This window comes from Microtus oregoni, unplaced genomic scaffold (genome assembly GCF_018167655.1).
Source record: "Microtus oregoni isolate MIOR12 unplaced genomic scaffold, Mior012 000005F_ref0000423, whole genome shotgun sequence".
Lineage (NCBI taxonomy): Eukaryota > Metazoa > Chordata > Mammalia > Rodentia > Cricetidae > Microtus > Microtus oregoni.
This window is the reverse complement of record NW_024543064.1, coordinates 22,498,289-22,516,604: the sequence shown is the minus strand read 5'-3', so window position 1 is coordinate 22,516,604 and position 18,316 is coordinate 22,498,289. Positions and strand designations below refer to the sequence as shown.

Genomic DNA, 18,316 nt, shown 5'->3' with positions numbered 1-18,316 from the left:
ATCCCAGGATTTGGGAGGCTGAGGCAGGAGGATCTCCTAAAAGCTACTCTGGGGACCCATCTGGTCCCTGAGCTATGAGGACTCATGGGAACTGAAGAGTGCTTCAAGAATACCTCTGGCTTCCAGAAACCCCGGATACACCAGAAAAAGGAAAGTGGGAATGAAGAAAATGTGTCCAGGAAACCAGGAGGGCTGGCAAACTGGGTTTAGAACGCAGATGGAAACAGAGGACAAAGTTGGAACCCCAGTGCTCTCCTGGCAGGGTGGCTCCGGCTCACTCAGCAAGCCAGGCTAAGGGCTAACGCTCGGTTCACACGACTGCCTGAGAGGGACTTTTTTCCTACTTTGCTCGTGAGGCCCCCCCCGGGGGTTGGGTCCAGAGAGGTAATGTGATCTGCCCAAGGTGACACAACCAGCGAACAGCAGCGTCGAGGCGACCCAGAGCCGCCAGCTCTCAGGACCCGCACTCTTCCACTTCGCTCCACGCCCCTCCCCTCCCCCGCCCCCCTCGCTCTTCCGCCCCTCCCTTGTCTCCCTCCCGGGTGGCGGCCGAGCCACGTGGTGGGCCGGGAAGCGGCAGCCGCCGAGCGCCCGGGCGGCTGCCCCAGCTGGGCAGTGCTGCACCGCGCCGCGCTCGGTGCCTGCGGGGGCCGCTGCGCGCTGGCCGGCGCCGCGGGCGGGAGGTGTACCGACGGCCGGCCGCAGACAAAGGAGACGCCGCGGAGCCCGAGCGGACCCCGCGCACCATGCACTCGGGGCGCGGGCGGCCGGCCGCGGCTCTGGGGATCCGGCCCTAGTCGCCGGCCCCGCCGCCCCGGGGCGCCATCGGGACGCCGCCGCCCCGCGCGGCGCGAGGAGGAGCCATGGGCAAGTGCAGCGGGCGCTGCACGCTGGTCGCCTTCTGCTGCCTGCAGCTGGTGAGCGGGGCGGGGTGGGGCCGCAGCCGCGCGTGGACGCCACCCGGGGTGCTGGGTGGCCGGGCGGAGCCTGCCCCGCGCGGGCCGGCTTGTCCCTTTGTGTGCGCTCTTCGCCTCAGCCCCGCGCTCGCGCGCACGGTCCAGCGCGCCTGGGCTGCACGCGTCGGCTTGTACGGTGCGCGTGGGCTCCCGCTGGGGCTGCGCCCCGGGACTGTGACTCCCTTGGGTTTGGGGGGTGTGTCCGAGGCTGGTCTTTGCACTCGGCGAGGTCTCTGACCGCATGTTTCCCTTCAAATGGCTGGTTCCGTGGGTACCCCAGTTCCCTGGGCTCCGCCCCTGTGAGTGTCTCTCACAAAGTCTCTTTCTGCTCCTGTGTGTGTCTCTGGAATGTTTTTAGATTTCTGGCCATTTCTGCTTCCTGTTTGTATGGTGGGACCTGGGACTCTTAAGAGCCCTCTGCCGTCCTTTGTGCTTCTTTTTTGCCTCCCGGAGCCCTCCCGACTGGATGGCCAGAGATAGCTGCCTCCGTGAGGAGGGTCACCAGGAATTGATGTATCTTGAGCCAACCTGATTTGGCAGGCATGGGACCCACTCTGTGGCTTTGATCTGGCCACCGAGTCCCCCAATGTCCCAGGAGCCATCTGTTCCATCATCAGCGGGGTGGGGTCAGGTAAAGAGTGCCCTGGTCCCATTGGATGGGGACACTTAAGTGTCCTGGGAAAAATCAGATCATCTGGGGACTCTGTGCTGGCCCCAATTTGGGGAAATGAAGTGTTTGACTGGGGAGGAGGGGGGCAACAGAGTGAATCTGGAGGCTAAGAGTAGCTGAGGTCCTGGCCTGTGAACTGGGAAGGTGAGAGAAGAGAGGCAAGGGTCTCCTGCCTCCCTTGGACCTGGGCTCCAACACCCATGGGCTTTACTCCTCCTTTTGGCAGTGGCAGGTAAGAACTGCAGACAGCACTCGGGTCTAAGGAGGAGTCAGGTATGCCTCTGCCTCACTCCTGTGGGTTCCTGCATCTGGGGCTGCTTTCTGACTTGCATGTGCCTCCTGCCCCCCGCCGCCCCAGGTGCAGAGGGTGATGGAGGGGCTTTGAGTGGGGTGTATAGGTGACCCTTGTCCTCTCGATTTTCCTCTTGAGAAAGCAGCCCTAAGCCTGCCATCCACAGCATTGTCCTCTTGGGCTCCGTTAGAACCTCCTCTACTCCAAGATTGGTGGCCCAAGGCCACCTGGTCTGTCAGACGTCCATTCTCAAGGACGGCAGAGGGGGTTAATGGCCACCAGATAGGCTGAAAACTTCAAAAGGGCAGAAATAGCTCATTTTGTTCTTGTTAAATCCCCAGCAGCTGGATGGACTTTGACACCTCATTAATATTTGTAAACTAAATGAAGAAACAGTTATTTGGCAAATCTGGGCTCACAGTATAAACATTCTTCTGTATCTTTTTTGTTTTGTCTTGTTTTTCGAAACTGGGTTTCTCTGTGTAACTACCCTGGCTGTCCTGGAACTCACTCTGTAGACCAGGCTGGGCTGGAACTCACAGAGATCCTCCTGCCTCTGCCTCCCAAGTGCTGGGTTAAAGGTGTGCACCACCACCGCCCAGCTCCTGTATCCATGTTGAGAAACACAAAATGCCAAGAAGTCTTCAGACTTTTCAGAGGATTCCTTTTCTTTAAAAAAATTTCTGGAGGCTTGTTAAAATTAATTGTGTGCATGCATGCATATGTGTGTGTGTGTTGTGCATGCGCACATGCACATGTGCATCAGTGCATAGGTGCTCAAGGCGTCCTGAAGAGGGCCATGGTGCCCTGGAGCTGGACATACAGGTGGGGAATGCTGGGACCCAAACTCATGTCCTCTGCCAGAACAGTGCCCTCTTAACTGCTGAGCCACCCTCCAGCCCTAAGGATCCCTTTCTGGTTTTGTTTGCTTGTTGTGTTTGTTTGTTTGAGACATGTTCTAAATCTGCAGTCCAGGCTGGTCTTGAACTCTCAGCCCCCTCTGATGGATTACAGGATGGCTAGCTTAAATTTTAAACTGCATTTTTCTGTCTGTTTGGCTTTTTTCAAGACAGGGTCTCACTCTATATAGCTCTAGCTGTCCTGGAACGTAAGAGGTAGACCAGACTGGCCTTGAACTCAGGGATCCGCCTGCCTCAGCCTCCCACGTGCTGGGATTAAAAGTGTTTGCCACCACCACCCAACTTTAAACTACATTTTTTAAACTTAAGAAATGATGTGCATATATTAAGAAGTGAATAAGTAAGTGCTCAGAGAGTGGAAAGCAGGGCAAGTTTTCCTCTCTCTCTGCCTGATGCCCTCCCATAGGTAAGCAGCTTGTCAATGCTCACTCTCCAGTACTGTTGCTAACACACTGGGGCCAGCTACTCTTGTGAGTGCCTTTCCCTGAGTTAATGCATGTATTAACCTTCATTGTGATGCAATGATCTAATTTGCTTAGATGGATCCAGGCATGGGACCAGCCTCCTCTTTTACCTTAGCTATATCATAAGTAGCTCTGGCCTTGGCACACTGGGGTACCTAGAGAGGTGCTCACCCATCTAGGGAAGCAGAAGTGGTACAAGGGGTCTCCCAGCCCCCAAGGTTTCCCAACCAAAGTGATGCCCATTCTTTCACCAACACTGAGATGCCTTAGATGGGACCTGGGTGGGATTCCACTTCTCTCACGCCTTGCCTAGTTAGCTTGGGCAGCTTGTGCGGGCTACGTGAGACAATTTAGGCAGCTCTGGGGGAGTTGGGGGGACTTGAAAATTGGTCTCCTGGCTCTGTTGCTCTGTCTGAGCTGATTGCAGAGAGGGTCCCTCCAGCTGTCGCTCACTAACCCCCTAGAGCCCCTGCAGCCTGGCAGCTTCCAGAATGTGCTCTCAGGATGGTGAATGTGCCAGCCTGAGGGGAGAAGGAGGCTCAGCTTTCTCATCCAAAGGACCGAGGTATTAAAGAGGTAGTTAGTTATTTTTCAGCTGAAAGCCTAAGGAAAGAAAGGATCGTTTTCTTCTTCCAGAGTTGAGGCATCGTAACAAAGCAAGCCAGTTCCAAACCCTTCTCTGGGGGGAGCTGTTTTGTTTGGGGCACAGGGATGGAACACAAGGGATGGAGTGTTAGAGGAAGCAGACCGGGACTGTGTCATTGAGGGGAACAAGTTAAGGTAATAATCGAGGCTCTGGACCTTGAACAGAGTCCTCTGAGTTCCAGATCTCTCTGTCACATAGTCATTTCCTGGCTGTGTGTTTTGGATGAGTGTCTCTGTCTCTCTCTCTCTTTCTCTCTCTCTCTCTCTCTCTCTCTCTCTCTTTTCAGTTTTAATTTCTTTATTTAGTGTATGTGTGTGCAGATGCCATGGCATGCGTGTCGCTTGCAAGAGTTGGTTCTCTCCTTCCACCACTGGCTCCAGTGATCACACTCCGGTTGGCAGGCTTGGCAGCAAGCACCTTTACTTTCTGAGCCATGGTGCTCGCCTGTTGTTGATTTCCTTATTGTTGTTGTTTCTGGTTTTGTTCTTTTGTTGTTTACTGTTGTTTTTAATTTTGAGACAGAGTTTCTCTATGTAGCCCTGGCTGTCCTGGACCAGACTAACTTTGAACTCAGAGATTCATCTGCCTCTGCCTCCCAAGTGCTGGGATTACAGGCGTGTGCCACTATGCGCTACCTCCCTTCTCCAAAGCTCAGCTTTGTTGTCTCTCATGTATAAACAGTTCCCGAGGGTGTAGGTGCACAGGACTGCACATGCATATGAAATATGAAGGCCAGTTGTTGATGTCAGTGTCTCCCCCAGCCCCTTCCACCATTTTTACCTTACAGTGATCCTAGATCTCACTGATCTGCTTATCTCGCAGGCCAGCAAACACCAGCGGTCCCCTTGTCCCCGCCTCACACACAGCTGCCTCCAACTTTCTTAGGTGGGTGCTGGGGGTCAAACGGGTCCTTATGCTTGTGTGTCAAGCACTGGATTGACAGAGCTGTCTCCAGGCCCCCAAGTTCCTGATTCTTAGGGTTATAGGGTTTGCCTCCTCCGAACTGTGACTAAAGCATATGGGGGGCCGGGGGGAGTGTCTTGTGCCTTCTTTTACAGGAATGGCAGGTACTGGGACCCTGAGCTGAGGGGTGGGAGGACTGGCTTCTACCCTGCTCCACCCTCAACGTCCTGCACATTTGTGCATCTGTTTCACCTGTTTTGCTTTGTTTTGTTTTGTTTTCCCCCATCTATGAAATACAGAGAACCTGAAGGTTGGTTCCTGGGATCCCAGCTCTGCCTGCCTGGGATCTGAGAGGACACCTGAGCTGGTATGGAGGTTTTGTCGTTTCCTCTGTTTGCAGACCCTCTCTGGCCCTTTGGTTTCCTGGGTTCTAATTACTGTAACGTGTTGACATTATTAATTCCGTTCTCACCCTGATTTTCGCTCATTTGCATATTTTCTCTCTCTTCTCACCTCCTTCCCAAGCTCTCACGGCCACTCTGTTCTGGTGAGAGGATGAACCAGGGACATTTGCCCCAGGGACTCATCATGGGTTTCTTCATCGCCATCATTATCGCTCCCGTTTCAGGAGGCCTGTGCTAAGCACTTTGTATGCATTACCCCATTTAACCAAATGAGCTTACATATGTAAAGTGCTTGGCAGAGTGCCTGGCACATGTTAAACGATCAATAAACGCTAGCCGGCTTCCTGCCTCTGCCCTTCGCATTGTCTTAATTCCACACTCGGGATGGATGGTTTTATGATCCCCTTTTTCAGATGAGGAAATTGAGGTGGCCAGGGTGAAGAGGTTTGCCCAGGGTCACCAAGCTAGTTGTTTGGCAGAACCTGAATGCCAGCCCCCTTGAAAAATGTCTTAATGTCATACAGTTCCAGCTTTGAGTTTCTTCATCTCACGTGAGGTGTTAATGGTATCGCGTATTGTGTCCCCATTATGAACTGGCACGGGCTTCCTACTGTGGTGGTTCTTGTGGCAACTCTGTGTGACCTTGGACGGATGCATTCTCCACGGGCCCCAGGTTCTCGTCCCCACCTCACAGAACGATAGAAAGGCTTTTCTTAGCCAGGTGTCAGGCACATAGTAGGTAATCAGAAAAAAAAAATGGTGGAATCGTCCTCCCCACCCCCTTTTGGAAAGCTCTTTGCTTTCTGGAAGGTGGTGGGTGAATGAGGGGGAAATAACTCGGCTTCCAGCTGAGCCGAGAGTAATGGAGTGAAACGTGGTCAAGCTGATGGATGTCGTTATTAGTGATAGTGATGGTGAGGACGGAGGGAGGTGGCTCTGGGGGCCTGTGCGCCGCAGTAGCCACAGCTGCAAGCTTCTGGCTCCTTCTCAGGCACCGACTCTTCACCCGGGGCTTGCGGTCCTAGGGGTGTGAAAGTGTCCTGGTCACTTTTGTTCTTCAGTTCCCTGTGGACAGAATGAAGCTGGGAGATCTGCTCCCTTGAGCAGGACTCTGGGGCCAGCGATGGCCCCTTTGCAGGGTAGGTGGGACGGGGAATGGTGGGAATGAGAATTGCAACTGCGTGATTAGGGGGGCATTGCTGCCCCCCTTCTCACCTATGAAGTAGAGCAGCCCTTCTGCTGCATGGCAGTCTGGGGACATGGTGAGGCGGTGTCCTGACAGTGTCAGGCATGAACCTGGCTGGGAAGGCGCTCCCCACAGCTGGCTGCTGTTTAGACTGGTCACTCAGCCCCATCTCCGCCTAGATCGGAGGTTTTACAGATCAAGGTCATTCCTATAAAAGATCCATGTTTATCCAAGTTTGTCATAATCCTCTTCATTATTATGGAGAGAGAGGTGGGGTTTCTCTGAGTAGCCCTGGTTGTCCTGGAACTCACTTTGTAGACCAGGCTGCCCTTGAACTCAGAGACCCAACTACCTCTGCCACTCCAGTGCTAGGATTAAAAAAAAAAGCATGTGCCACTATTGCCTGGCTTCCTTTTTACTTTTTTTTTAAAAAGAAATATTTATTTATTTATTATGTATACAATATTCTGTCAGTGTGTATGTCTGCAGGCCAGAAGAGGGCACCAGACCTCATTACAGATGGTTGTGAGCCACCATGTGGTTGCTGGGAATTGAACTCAGGACCTTGGAAGAGCAGGCAATGCTCTTAACCACTGAGCCATCTCTCCAGCCCTCCTTTTTACTTTTTTTTTTTTTTTTTTTTTGGTTTTTTGAGATAGGGTTTCTCTGTGGTTTTGGAGCCTGTCCTGGAACTAGCTCTTGTAGACCAGGCTGGTCTCGAACTCACAGAGATCCACCTGCCTCTGCCTCCCGAGTGCTGGGATTAAAGGCGTGCGCCACCACCGCCCGGCTTCCTTTTTACTTTTTAAAAGATTTGTTTTTAATCATGTGTCTGCGTAAGTGCAGGTGCCCTCAGAAGTCAGAGCTGGAGTTACAGGAGTGTTGGGAACCACCTGATGTGGGTACTAGGAATCGAACTCAGGTCCTCTGAAAGAATAGCAAGTGTTCTTAACCACTGAACCATCGCTCCAGCCCTCCTCCTCTTCCTTTCTTCTCTCTCTCTGTCTCTCCCTCTCTCTTTCCTCTCCCTCCTTCTTTCTGTGGTTTTGTTTTTGTTTTTGTTTTGTTTTTTTGGTTTTTCGAGACAGGGTTTCTCTGTAGCTTTGGTGCCTGTCCCGGAACTAGCTCTTGTAGACCAGACTGGCCTCGAACTCCCAGAGATCCACCTGCCTCTGCCTCCCGAGTGCTGGGATTAAAGGTGTGCCACTGCCTCCCAGCTGTTTTTGTTTTTGAGACAGGGTTTCTCTTTAGCTTTGAAGCCTGTCCTGGAACTAGCTCTTGTAAACCAGGCTGGCCTCGAACTCACAGAGATCCACCTGCCTCTGCCTCCCGAGTGCTGGGATCAAAGGCGTGTGCCTTTAAAGACCAGGTCTTGTGTAGCCCAGGCTGGTCTCAAATTCCTGATCCTCTTGCTTCGCTGTCCCAAATATTGGGATTATAGGAATACACCGTGCCCAAGACTTCATTTCCTTATGTGGAATGTGTGGGGCTGGGTGGGGAATAATCCCGTCTTTCTATGTGGGGTCTGCTATGAGCCTGGCATTGTGCATGCCTGCCCCTTGATGTTTTCTGGTTTATTCACGACTTCATAAATAGTAGATAAATGACAGCCTCTATAACTTGGCACTCAAGAGACTGGGGCAGGGGTTGCAGAGAGTTTGAGACCAGTCTGCTTTATACAGTGAATTCCAGGCCAGCCCAGGCTATGAAATGAGACCCTGTCTTAAAACAAGCAAACAGAAAGCCGCCTACGCGGGAGCCAGGAGTGATGGCCCATGCCTTTATCTCAGTACTTGGGTGGGAGGGGCAAGCTGATCTCTGTGAGTCCCAGGCCAGCCTGGACTACAGAGAGAGTCCCAGGACAACCAGTGCAGCATAGTGAGACCCTGTCTCAAAAAATAAAACAAAAAAACTACAAAAAACTGGAGCTGGTGATGCATATCTCTGATGTTAGCACTCGGGAGGCAGAGGCAGGAGGATCTCTGTGAGTCTGAGACCTGCTGGTCTACAGAGCAAGTTCCAGGGCTCCAGAATGAAGCCATGGTTCAAAAAGGAAATGAAACAACAACAAAATAAGAGGCCAATAATATTGCTCAGCTGGCAACAGCACTTTGCTAAGCAAGCCTGGCAGCTTAAGTTCAATTCCCAGGACCCACATGACAACGTGGGGAGAGAAATCAAGTCCACAAGTTGTCTTCTGACATCCATGTGTGCCTCATGGCACATAAGCCTCTCTTATCATGTATACATACACAAAAGAAAATTAATTTTATTTTATTTTGTGTGTACTTGTTTTGCCTTTGTGTATGTCTGTGTGTCATGTGTGTGCCTGGTACCCACGGAAGCCAGAGGATGGCCTCAGACTCCCTGAACTGGAGTTATGGGGCAGTTGTGAGCCACCATTTGGGTGTTGGGAATCGAATTCAGGTCCTCTGGAAGAGCAGTCAGTGCTCTTAACTACTGAGCTGTTTCTCCATCCCCTACAATAGTAATAGCTTCGCGGGGCGGGGGAGGGGCAAGTAAAATGGTTCAACTGGTAAAGGCAAGGCGCTTGCTGCCAAGCCTGATGTCTTGCATATATGAAGCCTTGGGTTCAATCCCGGCGCCACATACACTGATGTGGTAGTACGTGCACACAGACTTCATGAAGTTGAGGTAGACCAGAAGTCCAGGTTATCTTTGGCTACATAGTGGGTCTGAGGCCAGCCTGGACTGCATAATATCCTGATATATATGTCAATCAGGATGCGGCTCCAAGCCATGGAGTAGAGCTGATTGTCTTGTCCCTGGCTTTCCCTGCCCTAACCTAGAGAGCAACAGGGGTTATTCTGAGACTGACTGAGAGCGTTGAATGTCAACACACACCTCCCTTCTGGGGACATTCATTTCTGCCAGCAGGGTAGGAAACTGAACACAGAGGTTTGGGATGAACTTGGTGGTAGGTTTCTTTTCTTTCTTTCTCTCTCTCTCTCTCTCTCTCTCTCTCTCTCTCTTTCTTATGGTTTTTCAAGACAGGGTTTCTCTGTAGCTTCAGAGCCTGTCCTGGAACTAGTTCTTGTAGACCAGGCTGGCCTTGAACTCACAGAGATCCAGCTGCCTCTGCCTCCCAGTGGCAGGTTTTTAGTTTGCTGGCCCTGCATCTCAAAAAAGCTGATAGATGTAAGGGGTACAGGTGTGGATTGGGGGAACTCTAGCTCAAGCTCTACCTGGGCTGAGTTCCAGTCCTGCCTTTTTGTAGTCCAGTGGCCTTGGGCAAGACAATATCTCTGAGCTTCCACCTGCACTATCCTAAGCTGAGGTACTCATCACCTGCCTGCATATTGTTGGGAAATCCCCTTGAGTGCAGAGCATTGGAGCCAAAAGGTTCTGCTAGATGCTCTGGGACAAGAAAAGCCTGTCTCCTTCCTCAACAGTGGAGGAGCAGGGTGGAGCAACAGTTCTGTTTAGTCATGTGGACTTGCTGCTCCTGGATCTGTAAAATGGGAGAATGACAGCTGCTGTCTCAAAGGACTGTAAGAGTATTTACCTGGGCTGGCTCATCATGGGGTTTGTAATACACCCTCATCTGTGACCTTGAGTCCAGGATCCTGATACTCACAGTACAACTTTCTAGACTTCATTTTCCCAGTCTGTGAAATGGGAAATTGGAGGAGGTATTGAACTCCATCAGGATTTTCAAACTCTACAGAGGCCCAGCTATGAAGAATCACTGTGGGTTCAAGGGCAGTCTAGGCTACATGAGATCTAGGGCAGTCTGAGCTATAGACCCTGCCTCAACTTCATCCTGCGGCACTTCCATAAGCCAGTGGCCATCTGGATTGGGGCTGATAACTGAGTGGCAAGTTACCTATCTGCAGTGGTGACTAGGTTCATAGGTAGGCTGGGTGACTTTTTGGATCTGTAATAAATCTGAAGATGACCCAGGTTTCTGGAGCCACCAGATGGTGGGTCTTGAGAGGACAGTGCCAGTAGCGTAAAACGCTGTAACAAATAAAAAGTGTATTCTTTGGACTCTCTCCCCGAGCCTGTGCCTTCCTGATTTCTCCTTAAGTCTGGGCCTGGTGGAGTTCTGGACCCTGGAAGCAGAAAAATGAGAGTGTGTGCACATTTTACTCCCTGCCTGAGAAGAGACAACCTGAGTTTCTCAGAGTCCTGGTTGCTCCTAAGTCTTCTTTCTTTGCTTTGGGGAGGGGGGCAAGTTCTGGAGCCCCAGCCTGAACCAGAGATGTGGGTTTTCAATTACACAATTAAATGCACAATTAGGCATAATTACCAATACTCCGAGCCCGAGACTGCTCATAACAGGCGTGTAATCTACTGCAGCCTCTGTTTATACTACTCAACGCGCTCCCTAATGATGCCGAGATGCCTTCACACTGCACTGTTGCCATGGAGATGAGCCTGCCACCACCATGCAAAGCTGACAAATGGTACTGTGGTCCTGGGCCCTTGGATTGTTTCCATGGCCTCTGCAGCCACCTTGGAAGTGGAGGAACTAGCTAGGTGGGTCAGGAGGGCAGGTCGGTCCTTCCTGTCCTCCGACACTGTGCAAGCCAGTCTCGGGTCCACCAGGAAGGCCCTGAATGGTCCCTGAGTCACTAGGGAACTTCGGGTCCCCTAGAGTCCTTTAGCCATGAGCAGGATGACTCAGTCTTGTGGAAATCTATTTCAGCTTCTCCAAGTCATTGGAGAGGTCAAGATGTGGACATTCTTGCTGTTCCTGGCTTTTCAGAGTATCTGACTCTGACCTTAGACACCTCCCATCCCTCTCTGGGACTCTGTATCCTCACATATGAAATGAACCACGAGGTCTTTCCATAGGACACACCTCGGGTTGTAACTTCTCTACCTGCTAAAACCCACGTATCTTCCCTCTGCTCCTGCATAAGGACCCATGCGTGATGGACAGCTGCCATCCCTCTTTACAGAAACAGCATCCAAGGACTTCTGCAGTCTCGCCAGGCAGGGCTGGGATCTAGGGCTTCACCGGGGTCATGCCAAGAGCATTACCTTCTCCCAGCTGAGGACTCCAAGAATGGGCAGAACCGCAGTGCAGCATCCGCCTGGTGCCCAAAGTCAGGGTTCCACATTGTTATTTCTTTCTTTTAATGTGTATATGAGTGTTTTGTCTACCTGTATGTCTGCTACATGCATACAGTGTCTGCAGAGGCCAGAAGAGGGCTCAGATCCCCTGGTATTAGAACAGACTGTTGTAAGCCCCTGTGTGGGTGCTGGGAACTGAGCCCAAGTCCTCTGGAAAAGCAGCCAGTGCTCTTAGCCTCTGAGATATCTCTCCAGCCCCTTACACTGTGGCTCTTAGTAAAAGTAAAGATGGGTTTAAAAGATTTCCTTTCACTGGTGTGTGCTAAGGATCCCTGCCATCCCCACCTGGTTGCAGCTGCTCAGGAGGGAAGGTGGCCCGGGTCCTCAGACCCAGCACTATGCTGTAATCCTGAAAACAGTTTGAATCTAGTTATCTACCCAGCAGATCCTACCTAGATCAGTACAAGCAGAGTCTGTTATTGTTTTGAGATGGGGTCTCTTGTAGTCTGCCTGCCTACAAGTTGGTAGCCAACGGTGACCTCGAACTCTTGATTCTCCTGCTCCCATATCCCAGGTTCTGGGGTTACAGGTGTGCACCACCACACCTGGCTTTTGGTTTTGCTCCGTTTTTCTGTAATTGAGAATTTTATTGTGTATTTCTTGTTATTATGATGTGTGTGTATATGTGCACCAGAGGGCGCGTGTGGAAGTCAGAGGACCACTTTGTGGAACCGGTTCTCTCCTCATTATGTGGGTTCACCGGACTTGAATTGCAAGCACCTTTTTCTGCTATGCCATTTCACTGGCCCAGGAACATAATTTTGTAAAAGAAAAGTTACGTTGTGTATAAGCTGCCTGCATATGTCCTTCACATGCATGCAGGAGCCCGAGGAAGCTTGGAGAAAGGATCTAATCCCCTGCAACTGGAAGTACAGGTGGCTGTGCGCCAAACCCAGATCCTCTGCAAGAGCATCAGAAAGAGCCATGTCTCCAACCCCTCCCCCACAGTATTATTTATGGGCACCTACTATAAACTGACTCCTAGAATCACAGATAGGTCAGGCAAAGTAGGCCACTTAATACGTGGTGTTGATCAAATTGCCTTGGCACCAGCATCACTTGGGTTGGAATTTTTGTTTTTTTGTTTGTTTGTTTGGCTGGTTTTGTTTCTGTTTTTTGAGATAGGGTTTCTCTGTGCAGCCCTGGCTGTCCTGGAACTCATTCTGTAGACCAAGCTAGCCTAGAACTCAACAAAGATTTGCCTGCCTCTGCCTCCCGCATGTTAGGCTTAAAAGCGTGCACCACCACCACCACCCAGCATGTGTTTTGTTTTGTTTTTTTTCTTTTGTGGTACTGATAATTGAAGCAGAACCTGGCTCAACCTGGGAACAACACTCCCAGCCCTATACTTTAGTGACCTGACCTATATTGCAGACAGCAGTTTGTTCCCTAACTGGCATTGTGTGCTGGGTGCTAGACTGAGCCTCGTCTGCCCTCCGCGACCTCCTCCACACACCCATTCCCACTAAATAGATGGAGCAGCTTGAGGTCCAGAAGGCTTAAGAGCCCTGCCCAGGGCGTACAGCCCCTGAGGGGTAGAGCAGGCATCTCAGCCACGCTGTATCTCACTCCACAGAGGTATCATGTCTCTGGAACATCTTGCCAGTTTTCCTAAGAGAATGAAGCATTTGGTTAGAGGGTCGATTGCCTACTTGGCAAAGCTCAGGACTGTTCTGACTTTGCAATTCCCTAATTGGTATGTGAAAAATGAAATTTTTTTTTTTTAAGAGTTGGCCCAGGCCGGGCGATGGTGGCGCACGCCTGTAATCCCAGCACTTGGGAGGCAGAGGCAGGCGGATCTCTTGTGAGTTCGAGGCCAGCCTGGTCTACAAAGGGAATTCCAGGACAGACTCCAAAGCTACAGAAAAACCTTGTCTCGAAAAACCAAAAAAAAAAAAAGAGTTGACCCATCAGACATCAGTTTCACTCTGCACTAAGCTGAAAAACTAAAGCCCAGAGATAATTCCTGATCTGTTCTAGACTTCTTGTAAGTTAGGGTAGCACTGAAACCGGGACCCAAAGTAAGTTTGGGACACTTTTCTCAGCCTCTCCCATAAGCCTTACCAGTGTGTTGTGAGGTAAGAAGGTTTTGTTGTTGTATGAGACCAAATATCATGTAGTCCAGCCTCAGACTCAGTGTGGAGGTGGCAATGGGACCTTGAATGGGTCCTCCAGCCTCAGCCTCCCAAGGGTTAGGATCTATGACATAGGCACCACTCGGTTATAGGGAAGGAGGAGTTTGTCTGTGCTGTAGGCGCATGTTTGTACACATTCCAAACTGCACACGGCTGCAGACCTGAGCGTTAGTGGGGCAGACTCTGGCACAGAGAGATTTGTGGATCAATAAACATCCTTTCCTGCTTCCTCCCTCTTCATTTATTCATGAACTCTGAACTCCCTGGCTCCCGAGGAACTGCCTGGAAGAAAGCAATTAGAGCATAATTAGAGCCACTCCTATCACCAGCAGGGATGGGGTGGCCCTGGGAGTTCCCTGTAGCTCCTCTCCACACATCCCCCCCCCCCCAGCTTCTGCAGTGGCCACTCAGCTTCTGCTCACTCATAAAGACAGGGACACCCTCAGCAGGGACAAGGACCACTCTCCGGAGGCACTGAAGCACTCAAGTGCTGCGCGGGGCTCCGAAGAAGGGCTCTCGGCATTGCGCGCAGAGCCGGGCATTCCTGCGAGGAGTCTGCCAGTGACTGAGTGCCGAGCTCTTGGGCTCACCCTCCCAGGGATCCCCAGCCATGCATTGCAAGGAAACTAAAGAGCCTCATGGCTCTTGCTTTCCAGCCAGCCCGCTTAGCACACTGTAGTGAATAAGGACTGCCAGGATGGCAGAGTGTTATAAATCTCTAGGAGGGAGCCATTTACCAGCTAAGGCTCCGTTCACTGCCAAATGATTAATATTAATAGTAGGTCGGGTGTAGTGGTGTGCACCTATAATCCCAGATCTCTGGGGACTGGGGCAGGAGGATGGAAAGGTTGAGGCTAGTCTAGGCCATAGAGTAAGACCTTGCCTCAAAAACCAACAGAAGTAGCCCTTGGGAGGTGGAGGCAGGAAGATCACAATGCAAACGTCAGCCTCAGCTACATAGGAAATATGAGACCATCCTGGGCTATGTAAGATGCTCTCTCTAAAACAAACCACTACAAGAAAAATTAAGGGGCTGGAGAGGACTCAGCGGTTAAGAACATTGCCTGCTCTTCCATAGGTCCTGAGTTCAGTTCCCAGCAACCACATGGTGGCTCACAACCACCTGTAATGAGGTCTGGTGCCCTCTTCTGGCCTGCAGACATGCACACAGACAGAACATTGTATATATAATAAATAAATAAATAGAAAAGAAACATTAATAATAAAGGGGCCCTTGGCCAATACTTACTGGGCTTTTTGATGTTTCGTTTTGAGATTGTGTTTTACTACTTAGCAGTGGCTGGCCTGGAACTTGTTATATAGACTAGCTGGCTTCTAACTTCCCAGAGATATGCTTGCCTCTGCCTCCCGAGTGCTGAAACTGAAGACATGCACACCATGCTTAGCCTTATGGGACATTTCTAAAACAAGCTGGCTGCTCTTCCCCACATGGTGACCCACCAGCAAGGAGAAGCCACCGGGATTCATTGTGCCTCTGTGAGGGTCAGGAGGACAAAGTTAGCGCTGGCCAGCAGGACCCTTCCCCTCAGGTCCATTTTCTCACTTTTCTGGTAACCTTGGGTAGTAGCACCATTGTGTAGACATTGGCCTAATGTACCAGTGGGGAAACTGAGGCTCAGGACAAGACAAAATCTGCCCGTAAGGCCCTTGTCACCCTGCGCTTCCTTGACGAGGGCCTTGAGACACTGTTGAGTGTGCTTTTCCTTGGGAATGGCGCGTCCCAGTTCCGTTTTCACTTGTCTCGTGCTCCACCTCAGACTTGAGTCACCATCCCCAGACTGGTCTTTGCCCCCACCCCAGCATTCTTGGTAAAGGAAGGCCAAGGCCTAGAGAATGAGAGGCCCTGGCCTCTTGAGGGGAGATCACCATGGCTACCAAGGTTGTAGCCATGGAGACAGCCCCCCAGCCCATGGACTGAGACCAGAGGTTGTGGCTTCCTGATGGAGGGGCAGAACTGGGATGATGAGCTGGATGGAGTCAGATGTGAACTTAGGGGCCGGTGGTTTAGTGGACTCCCTTCTGCAAATGGAGGGATATAGTGGGGCATCTGGAGACAACCAGCCTCCTTTCTTCCCTTTCCCTGACCTACCTTAGGGGAAATTGCCATGACAACCAGCTTCCCATCATTGACCTCTCTGTGGGACCCTGCCCTTTTTCTCTGAGTGACAGGTAGTCACCCTGGCAACAGGCCCTGTGCCCAGCAGGGGCCTGTGACTTGTCACGGCCCCTCCCTTTCAAATAGAAAGCTACACTGTGCAGCTGGCTGCAGCTCTGTCCAACTGGAGGTGGGGCCTCGATGTCTCACCTACCCCTCACTGTCAGCCCTGGGTCTCTGCCCTCACTAGCTGACAGGATCTTAAGAGAATACAATGTTGATCTGTCCCCCTCTGCCTAAAACCCTCCACGACTCCTCATTGCCTTCCTGCCTTCTAAATGAAGCGAAGCCACCTTCTCAAACCTGAGTGTGCACCAGGATTGCCCAACAGGCTTGCAGATTTCTGAGAGATGGAGTGTTGCCCCCTGTAATCCCAGCACCTAGAGACAGGGCAGGACAACCTCCAGAAGGCTAGCCTGGGCTACATAGTGAGATCTTGTCTCAAAGAAACAAACTATTTCTAGGTCTCATCCCCCAGAGCTTCTGGTTGGTAGGTCTGGAGTGGAACCCTCGGTCGGCATTTCTAAGGATTTCCCAGGTGGCAGTGCTGCTGCTGGTCCAGGTACTAAATAAATCAGTGGTCTAGCCTGTGGTCAACCCAGGCTGGCCTGCTGAGCTTTCTTTTTGTTTTCCATTTACTTACTTATGGTGTACGCGTGCGTGCGTGTGTGAGTGTGCATGTGCTCTCCATGGCTTGCCTGTGGAGGCAGGGGGACAACCTTAGGGAGTTAGTGCTCTCCTCCTATCATGTGGGGCTTGGGGATCTCACTCAAGCTGTCAGTCGGTCAGGCCTGGCAGCATTTGTCTTTCTTTACCCACTCAGCCATCTCACTGCCGCTCAACTTTCAGTCTTGACTTCCCACCATATTCATGTCCCCATGTGCAGCCGCGCTCACCCAGGTACTCCCGGTTCATGGCCCTGGCGTTCGCTGTTTCCTCCTCTTCTGATAGGAAAGCCAATTTATCTTTCCTCCTTGACTTCCTGTCCCTACTTCCTTAATCCCCCAGGCTTAATTGGGATCCTTTCCCAGAACTTGTCACCAAGCACAGTCTGCTGAATGCCCTTGATGACTATGGGGTGCTTGAACGAAAGGCTTTAAGGTTCATTTGGCTGGTGAGACGTTGGCTGGTCTCACTCTGTGCCGGGTGCTGGGGTTCAGTGGTGCCAGTGATGTGGAAATACTGTGGGTGCTGGACCAGAAGAGAGAAGGATACAGGGCAGGGAATGTAGCTCGGTTGGGAGAGTGCTTGCCTAACATGCATGAAGCTCTGACTATGGCTCAGCATAGCATTGACCATCGTCCTAGCTCTTGGGAGGTGAAGGCAAGAAACTCAAGGTCATCCTTAGCTGTAACACAGTGAGTTCAAAGCCAGCCTGGGCTTCATGAGACTGTCTCACAAGACAAAACAAAAAAGGGCAGATTAGACGGCTCAGTGGGTAAAGATACTTGCCAAGGAATCCCCCCCCCCCCAAGTTAAGGTCCTGGAGCCCATCGAAAGGTAGAGAGAACAAAACTGTCCCCTGACTTCCACATGTGTCACACACACACACACACACACACACACACACGTACAACTCATACAACAATTTTGAAATAAAAATGGAGATGAGGACGCCATAGAAAGGGCTTCTTAGCTCCCCCTGGAGGTCAGTATGGAGCTGGTAAGTCTGTGTGTCAGGAGGGCTTGAACCTTTCTCAAGCCGTTATATCCCTCCTCAGTCCAGTCAAGGAGCAAGCTGGACCCAACAGGTGAGTTTTCTGGGATGCATCTGTTATGTGGTAGAGTTGGGACTTGAACCTGGTATTCCTGATGCTGAGCCCCTAGCTCTTCAAACCCTGCACTGACCTTTTGTAACCTGAAGCTCTCCTCTGAAAGTGAGGTCTCCAATGAGGATTTAGCAGTTTGCTCATAGCAGACATCACAATCTTACAGGGCCCCTTGCTGTTAGATAAGAGTCTACTCACTCAGCAGCAGAGCCCAGCTGCTAGGGGATGGGCCTAGTCCAGCTGTTGCTGATGGTGGCTCCTGACCTGTATATGAGACCCTTTCCAGAAATGCAAGGCTGCCTGAGGCCGCTTTTCCCAAATACCCAGAGTCGTCCCTTCTTCTGGAACACAACCCGGGAGATAAAAACTCAGCCTGGCTTCCAGACCACTAAGTCAAGAATCAAAATGGAATATACTTTATTTAAGGTTTGTTGTCTTAGTTCATGACTGTTATTTTGTTTGTTTTCTTGCTGTGTAGCCTGGGTTGGGAGGAACTTGGTATGTAGCTGAGGCTGGTCTCATCACCTGGCCTATGCCTTCTGAGTCCCAGGATTCCTGCACGATCTATCACACCCAGCTGCTTGTAACTTTTAAATGTTCAGATACAAATGCATGGGCCTTTGTTGCTGCTCCTCCCTGGTCCTGAGGCCTTCAGCTGTTAAAGGAAGGTCTTACCTGGGTGTAGGGTGCAT

The 18,316-nt window shown here is 51.2% G+C and overlaps 1 protein-coding gene across 3 annotated transcripts in view; it reads left to right on the top strand.

Annotated features, from left to right (window-relative positions):
* The first annotated feature begins 530 nt into the window (after positions 1–530).
* Positions 531–18,316, top strand: part of Nkain1 (sodium/potassium transporting ATPase interacting 1) — a 43,955-nt gene continuing 26,169 nt past the window's right edge. The window contains exon 1 of one of the 3 annotated variants that reach the window (XM_041651050.1): positions 531–917. In XM_041651050.1, coding sequence (XP_041506984.1) covers positions 864–917 — 54 coding nt within the window. In that variant the 5' untranslated portion in view covers positions 531–863. Of the gene's footprint in view, positions 918–1,714; positions 1,859–18,316 lie in introns of those variants that run through there. The other 2 variants (XM_041651049.1, XM_041651051.1) reach the window with 2 other exon arrangements.